Source organism: Saccoglossus kowalevskii, chromosome 16 (genome assembly GCF_978046115.1).
Source record: "Saccoglossus kowalevskii chromosome 16, keSacKowa6.1, whole genome shotgun sequence".
Lineage (NCBI taxonomy): Eukaryota > Metazoa > Hemichordata > Enteropneusta > Harrimaniidae > Saccoglossus > Saccoglossus kowalevskii.
Window position 1 is genome coordinate 6,633,146 of NC_140656.1, and position 20,072 is coordinate 6,653,217.

The following is a 20,072-nucleotide window of genomic DNA, read 5'->3' on the forward strand; positions in this document are numbered from 1 at the left end:
TCCCCCTCTCACTACTCACTCGACCAATCTAATAAACTAAAGTATTTTTAGAATCAGAACTATTACTTTTATACTATGTCCAATCATATCAATATTTCAACTTTTGGGCCAAATTCTTGAAACGGTTCGTTTAAAATAGGATATTGCCTTCAGCAACCTTAGATTAGACATGCAGCAAGGTTACCTTGGGGCATCCACAGATCATTAGCATAGCAGAAAAATGAACTCAATCAGTTAATTAGGGGCCCAAGCCTGTAAGGCGTGGCCCCTATTCTTATTGTCCGGTTTTTTAGGGGCCCAAGCCCAAAGGGCGAGGCCCCTATTCTTATTGTTCGGTTTTTTCTTCTTCTTTCTTCTTCTTCTTCTTTCTTCCACAACTTCTTTCGTCAAGCCGTTTGAGAAAACTGCTGAACTGAATAGTCTGAAAATGCTCTATACTGATAGTCCCTAATGTGAACTGGTGCAACATGCTTTCAGAATTTCGATTGGTCAATTAGTTTGGCAGCCATGTTGAAATGAAATAAAACCGGAAGTGGCTGTTTGACCACTTTCTGAGGGTCTAGGCGTCTAGATTTTTTTATGGTATATAGTACAACTCATGTGTAATAGATATCAGCAATAAAAACTTTAGCGGTCATGTGACATTTCCCGCCATTTTGTTTTTCCTAAAAACGGCAAAAAACACTAAAAAATCTTCTTCTTCAGAACCACCAAGCAGAATGCTCTCATATGTAGTATTAAGCTTCTATATATGAATCCCATTTATGTTTGAAAAAATTATTACGATTGGTCAAGTGGTTTGGCCACCATTTTGGATTTCTTCTAAACAGGAAGTAGTTTTTTACTCTGGCAACACTTGAGGGATTATTTTCAATTTTGCTTCATGGCATCTGTATATCAAACGCTTTCAGAAACCTAAGAAAGATTTCAGATCAGTCACATGGTTTGGCCGCCATCTTGGATTTTAAGCAAAATTGACCAAAAGTTTGGGCATTTGTTTCTCAGAGGTGATTCAACCAATCTACTAGATGTTTTTATATTTACCATGCGTGGCCTTAGCTGCATACGAGAAAAATAATATTATTTTGATCAGTCACGTGGTTTGGCCGCCATCTTGGATTTTGTGAAAATAGAAATTATGCAACTACATGTTTTGTATTAGTCTGATTTCTTTCAAATTTTGTATGTGCATTTGTGTCATCAGATGCATCATTTTGCCCCAATAGCACACTGTTAGGCCACGTGGCTGGGCACCCATGGGGTGGGGGCTTCTAACCTCATTAATATGCATAACTGTTATAACTCAAGCACTGTTGTAGTTAGGATGATGAATCCTGCGTTATTATGACAACCTTGAACAAGAGATTCGATTAAAATAACAAATGACCATATAGTCACGTGAGCTCATTAATATGCATAATCGTTATATCTCAAACACTGTTGCAGTTAGGAAGATGAATCCTGTGTCATTATGACAACAGTGAACAAGAGATTTGATTAAAATAACAGATAACCATATATGGTCATGTGAACTCATTGATATGCATAACCATTATATCTTAAACACTGTCGCAGTTAGGAAGATAAATCCTGTGTCATGACAACAGTGAACAAGAGATTTGATTAAAATAACAGATAACCATATATGGTCATGTGAACTCATTAATATGCATAGCAGTCATATCTAAAACACTGTCACAGTTAGGAAGTTGAATCCTGTGTTATTATGACAACAGTGAACAAGAGATTTGATTAAAATAACAGATGACCATATATGGTCATGTGAACTCATTAATATGCATAACCATTATATCTTAAACACTGTTGCAGTTAGGAAGATGAATCCTGTGTTATTATGACAACAGTGAACAAGAAATTTGATTAAAATAACAGATGACCATATATGGTCATGTGAACTCATTAATATGCAAAGCAGTCATATCTAAAACACAGTCGCAGAGCAGGGCATGTAACTCGTGTCATTATGAATACATTGAATGAAAGATGTAACTGACATTAGAAATGGGTATATACAGAGGTACATTACTTGGGGTTTGCAACTCGCATAGTACTGTATGGTGACATCATGTCAAGATCCCATTCAAGTCTCTTCTCGTAGATAGCGAGACTGAGGCTACGACCTTCTGACATGATATATATCAATGTTCAAGGTTTGTAATGAAAAAAATAAACTTTTCTTGTCACTATCGTAGTGAAAAATGTAATACATCGAAAATGTACAGAAAATATAGTTCTCGTAATCCGTCATATCGTGGGCAGCTATTTTGATCCACCTGGACATCCCAGTATCCTAGTTACCTCGGGCATGCGCTTTCGCATTTTTTCTGAGTTGGAACGCTTATGCGAGAGCGAGATTGTGACGGGATCTTGGTATCATGTCACCGTAGTTACAAACCCCAAGTAATGTACCTCTGGTATATATGATTATGTAATCTCATTATTGTGCATAAGAACATGGCTCATTATATATCCTGAAAACCATATTTCAATAACCAAACCAGGTAAATACATGGTACCAACTTCATTTCGACCTCATGTTACTGATAATACAATCTACCTGCAGCTGATTGTCTAACATGTGACCTCATTAATCATGAAACAGAATCTTATCAGCTTGGGCCCCGGTGACGCCGCTTGCGGCTTTAATTCTTTCTTCTTTCTTTCTTCCGTAACTTTTTTCGTCAAGCCGTTTGAGAAAACCGCTGAACGGAATGGTCTGATAATGCTCTATACTGATAGTCCCTAATGTGAACTGGTGCAACATGCTTTCAGAATTTCGATTGGTCAATTAGTTTGGCAGCCATATTGGATTGAAATAAAACCGGAAGTGGCTGTTTGACCACTTTCTGAGGGTCTAGGCGTCTAGATTTTTTTATGGTATATAGTACAACTCATGTGTAATAAATATCAGCAATAAAAACTTTAGCGGTCATGTGACTTTTCCCGCCATTTTGTTTTTCCTAAAAACGGCAAAAAACACTTAAAAATCTTCTTCTTCAGAACCACCAAGCAGAATGCTCTCATATGTAGTATTTAGCTTCTATATATGAATCCCATTTATGTTTGAAAAAATGTTTACGATTGGTCACGTGGTTTGGCCACCATTTTGGATTTCTTCTAAACAGGAAGTAGTTTTTTACTCTGGCAACACTTGAGGGAATATTTTCAATTTTGCTTCATGGCATCTGTGTATCAAGCCCTTTCAGAAACCTAAAAAAAAATTCAGATCAGTCACATGGTTTGGCCGCCATTTTGGATTTTAAGCAAAATTGACCAAAAGTTTGGGTATTTGTTTCTCAGAGACGATTCAAGCAATCTACTAGATGTTTTTATATTTACCATGCCTGGCCTTAGCTGCATACGAGAAAAATAATATTATTTTCATTAGTCACGTGGTTTGGCCGCCATCTTGGATTTTGTGAAAATAGAAATTATGCAACTACATGTTTTGTACTAGTCTGATTTCTTTCAAATTTTGTATGTGCATTTGTGTCATCAGATGCATCATTTTGCCCCAATAGCACACTGTTAGGCCACGTGGCTGGGCACCCATGGGGTGGGGGCTTCTAACCTCATTAATATGCATAACTGTTATAACTCAAGCACTGTTGTAGTTAGGATGATGAATCCTGTGTTATTATGACAACCTTGAACAAGAGATTCGATTAAAATAACAGATGACCATATATAGTCACGTGAGCTAATTAATATGCGTAATCGTTATATCTCAAACACTGTTGCAGTTAGGAAGATGAATCCTGTGTCATTATGACAACAATGAACAAGAGATTTGATTAAAATAACAGATAACCATATATGGTCATGTGAACTCATTAATATGCATAACCATTACATCTTAAACACTGTCGCAGTTAGGAAGATAAATCCTGTGTCATTATGACAACTGTGAACAAGAGATTTGATTAAAATAACAGATAACCATATATGGTCATGTGAACTCATTAATATGCATAGCAGTCATATCTAAAACACTGTCGCAGTTAGGAAGATGAATCCTGTGTTATTATGACAACAGTGAACAAGAGATTTGATTAAAATAACAGATGACCATATATGGTCATGTGAACTCATTAATATGCATAACCATTATATCTTAAACACTGTTGCTGTTAGGAAGATGAATCCTGTGTTATTATGACAACAGTGAACAAGAAATTTGATTAAAATAACAGATGACCATATATGGTCATGTGAACTCATTAATATGCAAAGCAGTCATATCTAAAACACAGTCGCAGAGCAGGTCATGTAACTCGTGTCATTATGAAGACATTGAATGAAAGATGTAACTGACATTAGAAATGGCTATATATGATTATGTAATCTCATTATTGTGCATAAGAACATGGCTCATTATATATCCTGAAAACCATATTTCGATATCCAAACCAGGTAAATACATGGTACCAACTTCATTTCGACCTCATGTTACTGATAATACAAACTACCTGATTGTCTAACATGTGACCTCATTAATTATGAAACAGAAACTTATCAGCTTGGGCCCCGGTGACGCCGCTTGCGGCTTTAATTGGGTATTTATTGTTATTTGATTTGCATACATTGTATGACATTTGGCACACTGTGTATGTGATAGGGCTTCGTCCATATTTTATTTCATGCATACATCCTCAGCGGTTAGTTTGATAAGAAGATCAGAATTGCTGTAAAACCTTCCCACATGCATGAGGAATTTGATGTAAAACCTGCATTACAACATTAAGTGAATCCAAGCCCACACAAATCCTGAAAGGGCAGTTTGATTGCTTTCTTCTCTTCTATCGATTCAACTAGACAGTCACTTGTCATTCAAGCTACCCCCTCCACCAATGTGTAATGTCCATTTCCAAAATAAATGCTGTTTAACGATCAATTTAATAGGAAGTCTGTTTCAATTATGTATATTCCAGAATATTATATGATATCGCCCACTATCACTAGATTGTAGATGTAGTTCATACTAATGATGAATCATGTTATCACCCACTATCATTTGTCTCATTTCTCGCATGATCACACCGACTGCCAAAATGACTTACAAAATACAGGTGTTTTGTAATTTTCTGGAATTGTGCATACAATACATATGCTAATACATGAACATTCATGTGTTTATTTCACCTAATCTTTCATAAACCTATGCACGTTTTTTTGTCTTTGCATGAAGTATTTCATCTGTCAGTCAATTGTCAATTTGTTTGTACAGCGTCTCATGTCTTATTCTGCACACTGCTTTTTACTAATTTTATTAAGTTAAGGTTAAAAAGTCAATACCAACAAAGTCTTCTTCTTTTTTTTTCGAAACTAAAAAGATTTATCTTGATAATGGTAATTTAAATCTTTATCACAGGTTGGGAACTGGTTGGTCCTTCCACACAAATGAAGCGAGTCGATATCGTAAAAATGAAGGATTATCACGGGAAGAGCAGGACTCTATTCAGAGAGTTCTGGAAAGAGCGGATAGGCTGGAAAAAATGGAGGAAGAGCGGATTGGGTATGTTCATAATTTTTTTTATCTTGCCACAACATTTATTTAATATGCCACCAGACATACAGGTCAGAGCTCGAAATCAACGACATTTCATGATGGGTAAGAATTGGCAATCCCGTGGTAGTATTAGGTAATCCCTCAGGTTTTGTACAAACTTATAGTACAATCCAATCGAGCTTAAATCTTAAACTAATCTAAACTTAGCTTGCTTTCAAAATTGCCCCATATCAAAATTGAGCATAACTTAACATTTAGGTAGCTTAAGATAGACGCCTACTCATAAATGCAAATACTCAGAATTTATTCATTTGCAATAAATTTTACTCCCGGCCAATATAAGGATGTTGACTTATAAAAGTTTGGGATCACCAGGCAAATTTTTGAGATAATAATGGTTGTATTTTAGTGGTTAGTAGCCATTTTGTCTGTATAACGCTTATACCATAGGTTCCTATGGCAGAGATTTTAAGCCATATCTCAAATTGTAGACTGGAGTATTAAACAAATTATATATTATGAATGAATTATATTGTACTTTTTGTTGTCCTGAATTATTAAGTTTTAAAAAGTGTCAAAAATGCAATTTTTCATTGGATTCTATTGAATTTAAAAAATAATGATTTTAGGAAAAGCTACCCAAAATACATCACTGTAACACAAAAAGAATGCTATTCCATGGTACCATGGGACAATAGCTCCATGATTTTACACAATAAATCAATGAACATTGTCATCATAAGATTTTTTGACCAACTTTCTCAAAAAGTATGAGTAGGCTTCTACCTTAATGCTATCTTAGCTTGCTTTCAAAATTGACACATATCTAAACTGTGGAGGGTAGTCTGCCTAAAAAAAATGTCTCATGTTATCGTAGTAACATTGCTAAAATACAACATGCATGCATAATGTTGAAATTATTGATGACAAAAAATTGTAAGGTTTTATGAAAATGTAAAACTAGCTGACAGTCAACTTGGAAGTTACAGTAGGTTACGCCTGAACTAAGTAAATATCACATTGTTTAATTTGTGTAAAGACACCCATAACTTTGAACACATACTGGTTATTGTATAAACAAGAGTAGGTAGTCTAGTTGGGATACTACATTGGACTTTGAAAATATGGTCACCCTAGGACAAGTATTGGTTTATTGTGCCCCTTAGGCTACTGCTAATTTTTTTTAATAATAATAATAATAATAATAATAATTTATTTACCTAGAAAATATTTCATACAATACTCAAAATTGTACATGCAGTCTAGGTAAAATGGAATCTGAAATAGCTTAAAAGCTAGTCGAGTCAGATCCCTGACATAACTTGAATTTAATGACTTAAGTTAAGACTGACAGTAGGTTACACCTCAGTATATTTCAAATAAACTAAACAAATATGATAATATAATAATATATATATATATGTATATATATACATTTATAATAAATATTAGTTCTATTCTAAATACTCTGACATTAAATTTTCCCGTATAATATTTTTGAATGTAAGTTTTTGTTTAGACCTTAAAGAAATTGATATGCTGTTCCAAAGTTTGGCCCCTAAATAAGATATTGCGAATGTCCCCGCTACTGTGTTCGTTCTAGGTACAAATAAATTATTTCGACATCTTTGTCGTGTTCTATATTTATGATGTAAATACTGCAAATTATATGTTGACATTGATTGTGGGAGATTCTCATGAGTTATATCATACATAAAACTTAAAAGTAATGACTTATGAAGTTTAAAAATATCAAGAATTTGGAGAGTATTAAAAATTGGTGGAGCATGCGCAGTAAAGTCGGAAAACGTTATAATTCTGGCTATCATTTTTTGTGCAGTATGGATAACTTTAAGATTTGACGGGTATGTACTACCCCAAACTTCTAAACCATAGGTGATATGAGGCTGAATCAACGTTTTGTATAACAAAAGGAGAATATGCCGTGGGACATAATGTCTTAATTTTAAAAGAATACCTGTCTTTTTCCTAATAGTTTTATTGATCTTTGAATTATGATTATCCCAGGTCAGATATTTATCAATTTCCACCCCTACGAAAGTTGCTGATTCAGTCTCATATACTTTGTTGTTTTTTATGGACAGGGCACCTCTTACTGCCATACACATACGCTTACCACTGATGATCATATATTTTGTTTTTGAACAATTGAAAGTCAACTTATTTGCATCACACCAGTGTACAACACTGTTTAAATGTTTGTTAATAATACGCAAATCAATATCTGCCCCTGGTGAAAAAGAATGAAACAAATTGGAGTCATCAGCAAAGAGTCTAAAGTTAAAAAAATTTGTAGAGTTTGGGAAATCATTAATGTCATTAATTTTGAGCCCTGCAGTTGTCAATCAGATGAATTTGTTACTGTTTCAATAAATGTTAATGAGATAAGAAGTGTTTTCACTTAGTGACACTGAAGTGTCCTCCAAAGGGTTATCTATTCTTGTCATGACCACAGACTAGACATAACAATGTTGTTGCTTCACTTGTTACTGTAAAATCTATATTACAAACCACAGCTTCTATTAAAATGGTACAATGCAACAAAGAGGATGCGGCTTCTATTAGAGCATCTACAAGTATGAGAAATGGTGAATTTTTGGTTCTCAATTATTCAAAATGAATGTGTGAGGCTTTTATTTGGGATGCAGATTTAAAAAGAACATGGATTATTCTAGTAATTATGTTGATCAATTGGTAAACAATTTTCGTTTGGTATTGATTTGCTAATTTTCATTTACAGCTGGGCGTACATGTTGTTGTCTCTCATTGACTTTGACTTAATATGATTACATATTTAATTGAGATCTATAGACAATCACACAGAGTAGTCTTTCATCAGAATCATGTCAGTTTATAGTGGAAATAATTTATATAGATCAGATAAAAAACATAAATTGTGTCAACTCATAGTACAAGTACATGTATGTTTATTGGTTAGTACATAACTATAATTATTATTTCTCAACTGGGTTTTGCGAGAAACTTACCACTCACTATGTATGTATAGCAATGTCTTGACAGCCACTTTTGACAAGCACTATAAGCCATACCTGTCAAATCAACTACATGACGATGGCAACCAATCTGCAAGGTGCTTTTACATTTGACCTTTAAATATCTTGAAATTAGTAACACCGATTTAACTTGATAATATATAACCTTTGACGATAAGATCAAATTTCCTGAAAATTAAACAGTCAAAGGAATAAATGTGTAAATGAGGGTACGAGAATATGATTATCATAATTTATTTTTTGTAATTGCTTTTTTCTGGCTCAAATTTCTTAACTATAACGCATCAAATTTCAAAATTTATTTTACACTTTGTGGTCGTTCTCATCGATTACATTGATTGGCATATTAATCTTTACACAAGAAGACATATTAATTTCATAAAAGCGGCACTCTCAATGGTATCATGGCGTAGGAGATTTTATTTTATTATGAGAAAAGGTGAAATCTTTAAATGTGATTTACAACAAAAGCAGGTACTGTCAGTATGTTGAGAGAATATTCAGATTTATCATATTTCAATCAGTTATCACAGTACATGTAATAATTTGTCTCGTCATTTAAAGCAAGTGTTTTTGTCATTTTGGGAGGTGATTCGTTATTGATGCCACATGGGGTTTAATATGTAAATTTATTACATGGCTTTATGTAACTGCTACTGTATGATACATTTGATAAAAGTGCTATAAACTATATGAAATACTATGAATAGTTTACAGCATTATAACTAATACCTGAGGCAATGTATTATGCTTTTATCTGTTGCATGGGACCCACATCAACACAACACATTGCGATGACCACTGCCCCTTCAGTAGGACATATAGATGGAAATATACGTGTAATAATTATAATTAATTTTTATTTGAATCATATTCTTATTGAAATCTTAAAAATTTTGAAAAAATAATATCATCAATAAATGAGAAGAAAAAATGTAAATGGAGCCGCCCGGTTGATTTACTTATAATTACTGAGGAAACATACATGTAGTCGGGTGATGTCTCTGGTTTACTAAAATCAATTTAATGCTCCCTATAACATAGTGTAATACGATTGTAAAAGATTTAAAATATGGATTTGGGAGAAGTACAATTTTAATAATATTCGCATTATAGTGATAATTTCAGCTTCACTGGAATGGCTCTGTGTATGTAATACTTGCACCTACAACACATTGCCACTAAATACAATATATTACTAACAGGGATGCAGTGTTTTCAATCTAATAAAATAAAATTTATTACTGAAGGACATATGCATGTACATGTATTGATTGGCTGTCTTTTACAGTATCTTTTATGCGACACATTAATCCTAGGGATTCACACTGTTATCTGTGCACAGAATTACTGATTGTATTCATTTAATATTACTGTCAATTACTATTATTATTCTCATTTGCATGTCATTCCGCTGTAGTAGTTAATTCGTTTGTCTATTCGTATGAAGGCTTCTTCTGAATAACTCTTGACCATTGAGAATCATTTAATTTAAGCCAATGAGCGTTTACTCTCGGTAGATATTTTTCATCAATCATCTTACTCATCATTGTATTTTTTTCTCCCCGTGCAATTTACTCATTTGTATTTGGCGCCTACACGTTTTCTATCATGTTCGCAAAGCACCTATATAAAGTGCTAGTTTCATAAATTCAAGGCTCTTTTATCATGTGTAAGCTATCATTATTTCAGTTTAATAGTTAAACATAAACCATACTATGTTTTTGCATCCACATTTTGACTGTTGTAATACCGAAAATAATACTCTCTGCTGTCTACTCTAGATATACACACTGACTAGACAGGTATTGCTGTCTACTCTAGATATATACACTGATTAGACTGATATTGCTGTCTACTCTAGATATATACACTGATTAGACTAGAATTGCTGTCTACTCTAGATATATACACTGATTAGACTGGAATTGCTGTCTACTCTAGATATATACACTGATTAGACTGGAATTGCTGTCTACTCTGGATATATACACTGATTAGACTGGAATTGCTGGCTACTCTAGATATACACACTGAATAGACTAGTATTGCTGTCTACTCTAGATATATACACTGATTAGACTGGAATAGCTGTCTACTCTAGATATATACACTGATTAGACTGGAATTGTTGTCTACTCTAGATATACACACTGAATAGACTAGTATTGCTGTCTACTCTAGATATACACATTGATTAGACTGGAATTGCTGTCTACTCTAGATATATACACTGATTAGACTGGAATTGCTGTCTACTCTAGATATATACACTGATTAGACTGGAATTGCTGTCTACTCTAGATATATATACCGATTAGACTGGTATTGCTGTCTACTCGAGATATATACACTGATTAGACTGGTATTGCTGTCTACTCTAGATATACACACTGAATAGACTGGCATTGCTGTCTACTCTAGATATACACACTGATTAGACTGGTATTGCTGTCTATTCTAGATAGATACACTGATTAGACTGGAATTGCTGTCTACTCTAGATATATACACTGATTAGACTGGAATTGCTGTCTACTCTAGATATATATACCGATTAGATTGGTATTGCTGTCTACTCTGGATATATACACTGATTAGACTGGTATTGCTGTCTACTCTAGATATATATACCGATTAGACTGGTATTGCTGTCTACTCTGGATATATACACTGATTAGACTGGTATTGCTGTCTACTCTAGATATACACATTGATTAGACTGGAATTGCTGTCTACTCTAGATATATATACTGATTAGACTGGAATTGCTGTCTACTCTAGATATATACACTGATTAGACTGGTATTGCTGTCTACTTTAGATATATATATATACCGATTAGACATGTATTGCTGTCTACTCTAGATATACACACTGATTAGACTGGTATTGCTGTCTACTCTAGATATATACACTGATTAGACTGGTATTGCTGTCTACTCTGGATATACACACTGATTAGACTGGTATTGTTGTCTACTCTAAATATACACTGATTAGACTGGTGTTGCTGTCTACTCTAGATATATACACTGATTAGAATGATATTGCTGTCTACTCTAGATATATACACTGATTAGATAGGTATTGCTGTCTACTCTAGATATACATATTGATTAGACTAGTATTGCTGTCTACTTTAGATAAACACTGATTAGTCTGATATTGCTGTCTACTCTACATATATACACTGATTAGACTGATATTGCTGTCTACTCTAGATATATACACTGATTAGATAGGTATTGCTGTCTACTCTAGATATATACACTGATTAGACTGATATTGCTGTCTACTCTAGATATATACACTGATTAGATAGGTATTGCTGTCTACTCTAGATATATACACTGATTAGACTGATATTGCTGTCTACTCTAGATATATACACTGATTAGAATGATATTGCTGTCTACTCTAGATATATACACTGATTAGATAGGTATTGCTGTCTACTCTAGATATATACACTGATTAGACTGATATTGCTGTCTACTCTAGATATATACACTGATTAGACTGATATTGCTGTCTACTCTAGATATATACACTGATTAGACTGATATTGCTGTCTACTCTCGATATATACACTGATTAGACTGATATTGCTGTCTACTTTAGATATATACACTGATTAGACTGATATTGCTGTCTACTTTAGTTATATACACTGATTAGACTGATATTGCTGTCTACTTTAGACATAGTTATTTCTAAGATTTGTTTGATTGATGTGTTGATGTGGTATTAAACAACAGGAAATCAGTCATTCATCTACATATTTGAACTTTTAAATAAATATTCAACGTATGATCTCATCAAACTCATAAATACTATGTGAACAATAGTAATCGTTTTGCGATTTAGTAATATGACAATATCAATGAAAATTCTAAAAAAAAAAAATCCCTTCATTTTATTGAAACATTAGCGATTTAAAACTGATCAGTTTATTATCTTGCTAAATGTATTTATGTTCTCCCAATGTATGCTTAATATCCAGATGTTTTGTTGAAGATGACTCATGGGACATGGCAGTACCATATTTACTGGCTTTCGGGCACTTTAAATCTAGGGACCAGGGAATATTTGTCTGAAAATTCAATGGTGTCTCGCTGAGTTGCCAGGAAACAAGCTTTAGTGCCTTAAGGCAGTGGAATCAAATGTTGAAAAGCAATCAGTTATTTTCAGAGTCTCCCTGTGTCACCTTGTACGTCATTCTCTACATGTACATGTATGTCAATTACGTGAACTAAATAGTGATTTTACTTTAGCAACTACACAGGCATGTATTTCAAAAATATGACATATGTAATATAACTTGGGCGTTATGATTTAATGTATTAAAATTACAGTCAATGAATATGGAAAAGTCTCACTCACTGATCCACCTTGTTGTGTATATCTGTGTGTATACAATGTACATGTAATTATGTTGTATCTCATATGAATTATATACAATTTCAAATGATGTAAACAGAATGCAGACTGTAACGTCAATTGCATTTGATTTATATAATTTACTTTATAGTTTTCAATTACGTGATCACTGAAATCTACCTGGGGGTTGAATAACCAAACAATTTTATTTGAAAATTACCATATTTGTAGATTTTGTAATTTCCACCATCTATCTTGCATAACCTTGTGTGACCTTTCTGTGAAATGTAATTGGATGTGTGCAGTAGTTAATGGAGATATCTCTTGCTGCCCACGGAATATCAATTTTCATTGCATAGCCAACTTTGTATGCACTCATACAATTTGCTAGTTGCCAATCAAGAAAGTGAGCTGCCATTAAAACAAATGATACTTGGACGTTTACACTATCATGGTTTATTTTATGCAGTTGTTCACAAAACCCAGATCAAAATATATGGTTTCTGAACTACTTTTTTTTCCACAAATCTCAGGTTGAAAATCCTATGGTTAAAAATTAAATTTCTACCATGTCTCAACATTTCCATTGGGTACATATATTTATAGGCTGGGATGTTAGGTATTATTTGCAGATTCTTATGATTACTTCCCATTTTGTACATGTATGAAATAATGCTTCCTTTATTCCAAAATGGCCTTTTTTGACTCTTTGGGGGTCTTTGCAGTTAGTGTGTGTGTGTGTGTGTGTCCCTCCATCTGTTCCACTGATATCTCAAGAATCATACTTTGGTTTTTGATGAAACTTGATGCATAGATGATCTGGGCTAATGAGCAGATTTGATTAGGTTTTGGGGTAAATCCATGCATATTAATTACCTAATTTGGATGATAATTAGCTAATTTTCTGCTGTGCCTTGACTTTTCCAGGATAATGCACAAACCTGATTGGTTGTTTGAAATCCATGCATATTATTGATCTAATTTAAATATTAATTAGCAAATTTTCACCTGTTTCTCAAGTACCATTTAAAAGATTTTAATGAAACATGGTACATAGATGCTTTGCAATAATGCGCAAACCTGGTTAGTTTTTGGTTGAGATCAATGTGATATGACTAATGTTTAGATGACATGTGACCTCAATAATATGCATAACTGTAATATCTTAAATACTGTTACAGATAGGGACATGCAGCTGGTGCTATAATTTTGTGGTCTGACAAGATATACATGTATGTACAAAATATCAAGTCATCATATATGGTCATTATTTCATTAAATATTTGTAACTGTTAAACCATAGCTACTTGGAACCACCCTGATCATTGCTTGCAGTTATATTTTTAAATGCTCTATTTACACTATTAAAAGCACATATATAGTAAATACCAGTACACCGTTCCTTATTTTTACTTCATGCTGCCAGTACCTTCAGCACACAGGAGTTCTTTCTAAGCTTTCTTTGACTGCGTTTTTTAATAGTCTGTCTCCGAACAAATATTTTAGAAAAATAAACACATAAAAATAAATGACATGTGATAAAATCAATAATTATATAGCAATTTCAAAACAAGAAATTGAGACAAATTTCCTGCTTTTTTTTTGCTAGGTTGAATGCCGTGGATCTACCTTAATGCTCTAGGCATTCTTATTTGCTGCTATACTTTGTTAGTCTCCTGTATAAACTTTATATTCTTTGTATAGTACATCTGAATAATCACAACAAATTATTCTGTCTGAGTGGTTAGCTGTATCGTTTACAAATTGAATTTTTGAGTGCATGCCAGTGTGAAAAATAAAGTATTTCTCGCTGTTTTCAACATTTTGAATTATTTGAAACATGATTCTGACTGTCTGAATAAGACTGATTTGAAAGATGATTCTGACAATCTGGACAGGTCTGATTTGAAAGTTTATTCTGGACAGGACTGATTTGAAAAATGATTCTGGCTGTCTGGACAGGACTGATTTGAAAGTGAATTCTGACTGTCTGGACAGAACTGATTTGAAAGTTAATTCTGACTGTCAGGACAGGACTGATTTGAAAATGAATTTCTGACTGTCAGGACAGCACAGGACTGATTTAAAAGTGAATGCTGACCGTCAGGACAGGACTGATTTGAAAAGTGAATTCTGACTGTCAGCACAGGACTGATTTGAATGTGAATTCTGACAGTCAGGACAGGACTGATTTGAAAGTGAATTCTAACTGTCAGGACAGGACTGATTTGAATGTGAATTCTGACTGTCAGGACAGGACTGATTTGAAAGTGAATTCTGACTGTCAGGACAGGACTGATTTGAATGTGAATTCTGACTGTCAGGACAGGACTGATTTGAAAGTGAATTCTGACTGTCAGGACAGGACTGATTTAAATGTGAATTCTGACTGTCAGGACAGGACTGATTTAAAAGAAGAATTAAAAGACGATTCTGAGTGTCTATACAGGTCTGATTTTAAAGATGATTCTGACACCCTGATCAGAACTGATTTGAATGAAGGTTCTGAGACTCTGGGCTGGATGCTAAACCTATCCAGTAAGCCAGTTGTGAGCCATGGTTTGTCTTGGATGAAAGGAGTTCAGCTAATATTCTGTGCTTGCCAAAATTACATTGTATTGATATTCAACTTATGTAGTCATATACACTCCTTTTGCATGCGACCCATAATTAGAAACTCAAAATGGCTGTTGAATCAGTGATCAGTGTCACTGGTGATGCTCATAATTTCTAAATGACCTAAGCAACTATCTTCAAAATAGCACCTGCATTAATCACATTCTACAATTATAAAAAAAATTATGTTAACAGATGATGTGTTAATGATTCAAGGGTTTTCAAAATGAATGTAAACAGTTGGAACATTTAAATATTTATTGTACAGGTTTGTTATGAAATATGAAGTTAAATGCAAATAAATATCTTTATATCTAAATCAATGACTGTCATGCATCATGTAACCACTCATTAACGTCAATTTCCCATGAAATTGTTTCAGTTTGTGTTGTTGCTGTCCTATATGCTTAATAATTGGTGTGAATATAAAGCAGCTAAACTGAATTAAAATATGCAGCCACCTGTCAACGCTAATAACTGTATAATACTATTTTCATATGCTAGTCAGGTTTTTCAGTCTGATGGCTAATTATGTCTTTGATCACCTGTACCAATATTAACCCACTTTTTTCTATTGTTGGTCAGTGTGACTGGAAGGCATTGGCATCTGTGTTTATTTCATGAAGAATTTTAAATACCGATATAATATTAATTTGGGATTTTTTTGACAATATTCGTTGCTAATGGTTAGAAGTTAATTGCTTTGATAATGAACAGTATATGATTTAACTGTCCTGCATTTGAGTAAACCTGCACTAAATGGTTGTGTATGTAGAACATTATCACCAACACCCACAAAGCCATCGTGATTGTCAACGGCATAAGGAGGCTTTCTTGACTTTATTTTTATCACAATCTTGAAATCTATTAAGTGAATTCTAGGAACAGTTAAATTCTGGAAAATTTAACAAAATGTGTTTAGGTCTGAAATTAATGAATAGGAAAAAAGGTTTAACTTACTTGAGAAACGCTCAGGAAACTGTATAGAAATTATTAATGAGACTTATGAATGCACTATCCAGCTGGTTTTGAGAGAGAGGCCACCGCTGAGGTTTACATCATATGGTGGGGAAGATTGAAGAATTTTACTCATCATTTTTGAGATTTATATAAGATACAAAACCCATTACCGGTATCATGTACGGGTAATGATTTGAAAAAAGATTCCGTGTTGGAATATTTACGTTGACTTTTCTTCAATCAAATGACAATTAGAAAATAACTTAATTCGTGAAGCCCATTCATAAATGAATTACATTAACGGAAAAGAAAATAGAAAACAACAAATGATAAAAATTATAAATATGTTATTTATTTATTTATTTATTTGTTTGTTTGTTTGTTTGTTTGTTTGTTTGTTTATTTATTATTTATTTATTTATTTGTTTGTTTGGTTGTTATTTTTATAAGGGTTAAAATAAAGTTGTATAATATTACCATTTCCAGCAGTGTTGTTTTGTAATGTGAGTATTCTATAGAGAATTTAACAATTATTTATAGTGATTTATTACATTAACACAATGGACTGTTATCCCCTTACGTATTTAGCAGTCAATGTAACTGCATACAGTTAATAGATCAGGATAAAATACAAAACTGTCAGTTTTATTCTTCCATTTAAAGAATTTTCCGGGAATGTTAACCTTCAATCCAAATTATTAATTGTATTAATCAACAAGTTATTTCTTTTTTTTCATAATTTAATACAGTGAACTGCAAACTATCAATTCAATACAAACTTGATTGTTCTATACTAGTTATTTAAAAAGCTACTAGAATTATAAGTTTTGAAATACATTAAAAAAAAAAGAATTGTCTGGGATATTGAAATTTAACAGTTAATATATTGTCCCATTTATAAACCATAAATTAAATGCAAGGCCTCAATATTAACTGAATCCATTGAATTTATTACCATATGGGACCATATGTGCATGTATTGTACTGAGACTAAGAATCAGGGATGCAACCTACTCAACACACCCACATAGAACTCACCATCGAAATGTTTCATGAATCGAAATGCAGCTTCCTGCTTTTCTCAACATCATTTATTGTAAGTGTCTCATTCAGCCTGCAGTTGACATGCAGCTTAAGTTCTAGATGCATACAAATTCACTTTCTTTTTTGTTTGGGTGGCCTTGTATGCGTAATATGTATAGTATTTTTAACATATAGGTATAATCAAATTATATTTCAACAGTGTGCAATTCGGATGACTGCATTTGAATTAAAATATTTATATTGAAATGACTAGCTGTAATTTACACATTGTTGTCTACCTTTGTATATTTCTAAGCCAATGATCATTAGTTTTCTTGCATAATTTGTATCACTAGAGATGGTCATGAATTAGATCAACAAAATTTGAGTGTCTTAAATTTCAATTCTATATGACATGCCGAAACTGAAAATATTGAGGCAATATAAGAATGTATATGTCATACATTGTATGTGTTCTGTGCACTTGAAAACATACTATGAAATATTGTGTACTTTAAAACACTGCTTATAAGTCCAACAAATGTACGTCATCGTGTGTACTTTAAAACAGGATATGATTCACGCTATGATGGATAGATCTTATTTTGTGACATATTACAGCTGCTAAGAAATGGTATTTTCCCACGTATATATTGCGTCTCTTCTGTTCAAATTTGCATTTAATTATACAATATTTCTCTTAAAGGAACATGTTTTAGAAATTAAGGTTACCGGTACATGTAATTTGAAAGATTTTATAATTCTTTCTTTGTTCACCTATTACCATGACAACACCATACAGTTAGTTGATAAGTTAATTTAATCTTGGCATTGATATGTGTGAGGAAATCATTTAGATACGTAAATCCCTTGGCATGCAGACTTTTACCATGACTTTTTTTTTCCCACATTCTTCAAGCAACTTGAACATTTTGAGGTTTGCGCTCATGTATCGGATAAGACACTTTAATGCTTGAATATCTTTCTCTAATACATATTCTAAATAAATATTATATACTTTTGGTCATGCCTAATTTTCGTCTTCTTCTTAAAAACCTTTATTCAGATTGCTTTGGTATTTCATGTGTACTGTAAGATGATTTCATTTCTGGTGAATATTTGAGTAATATTTATCATCATCAATTGGATTTTTGACTTCTGAAAATGGTCTATCCAATTACTTTCAAATTGATATTTTTTGAATGTTTCACTTTCTTTGGCTAGAGTTTTATAATTTTTTGATATGAGTATTGATGTTATTTTTGGTAGGCAATTTAGATAATATTACATTAAGAACATAATAGATTGAATTCATTTTCACTTGATTCACAGACATACACATATACCTTAGCCTAATCTTTTAAATATTGATGTAGGTCACTAACTACATAAGGGTTTAATGCAGGTATTTCTCTTATGGTCATTAATTACATTTATTTAATTAATATAACGATATTGCATACTTGTAATTACTTTATCTTACCTCGCCTCGCCTGACAACATAACCAAAACCAATCAATCATTATTATAATCATAATGGTGTTCATCGTTGAACTTTCCTTACTGGTGAATAATTTAGTTGCTAGGCTTATAGCACCGTTGTGTCATACATATTCATGATGTTATTTAATTACAATTGTAATACACACGTGTTCTTCTAAGACTCCCATGTGAGTGTATGCATAATGCATTTATGTACAAGTCAGTCGATATTCTATCACATGGCGCTGACTATTCTGACCACTGATCTTTTAAATACTAGTAAATCTTTGTGATCTCTGCAACTTATGGTAGATTACACTAAAGAATGGGTACACTATTTTTTCTGCCATTTTTCCCAAGGAAAATTCATTTTCTGAAATCGACAATGGTGAGCATATCTGCTTACATAAAGCCCAATTACGCCAACTGATCCAAAATTTAGGCACCATATAAAAGATTTCAGTGTTCAAGTATTTTTATTAATGTTTGCTTCAAAATATTTATAAGATATCCATATCGAAAGAATACATTTTCATTGGCTATATATACCAATTACCCATAAGTCTTTGCAGGTTTCCTTCAACGATTGGCCGACCAGTAATTTACATATACATGTATGCTACTAAAAGAACAAATACGGTATTTATCTGAGAATAATCAATTTGAGGCATTTAAAATAAATTGGATGTTCCTCATAAATTGGCCTTGATTGATTGAAAAATGCAAAGATTCATGGGTAAATTATCTAGAAGGTTTCTCTAGCCAATGAAAATGTCTTAGTGGATTGAAATATAACATGATGGACTTCTAGGATGAACGTTTTATAAATATTTTATTTCCATCAAAATGTTTATGCTTAAGTGTACTTGTTTTCAGACGTCTGGTTGAGAAGTTAGATAATATGCGTAAAAATGCTCTAGGTAATGGCAATACACAGTGTGTACTATGTGGTGACGAGTTTGGTCTATTAGGCGCCTCGCCGCTCGAATGTCATGATTGTGGAAAGGTAATTATTTCATTGATTAACCACTACTGGAAGATAC

General features: G+C 33.0%; 1 protein-coding gene across 3 annotated transcripts in view; it reads left to right on the forward strand.

Moving 5' to 3' along the window:
* The window catches only part of LOC102805195 (rabphilin-3A-like), a 64,634-nt gene that overhangs the window by 22,602 nt on the left and 21,960 nt on the right, over nucleotides 1-20,072 (forward strand). For all 3 annotated transcript variants that reach the window (XM_085491677.1, XM_085491678.1, XM_085491679.1), the window contains exons 3-4: nucleotides 5,393-5,536; nucleotides 19,906-20,035. In XM_085491677.1, the coding sequence (XP_085347803.1) occupies nucleotides 5,393-5,536; nucleotides 19,906-20,035 (274 nt within the window). The remainder of the gene's footprint in view (nucleotides 1-5,392; nucleotides 5,537-19,905; nucleotides 20,036-20,072) is intronic.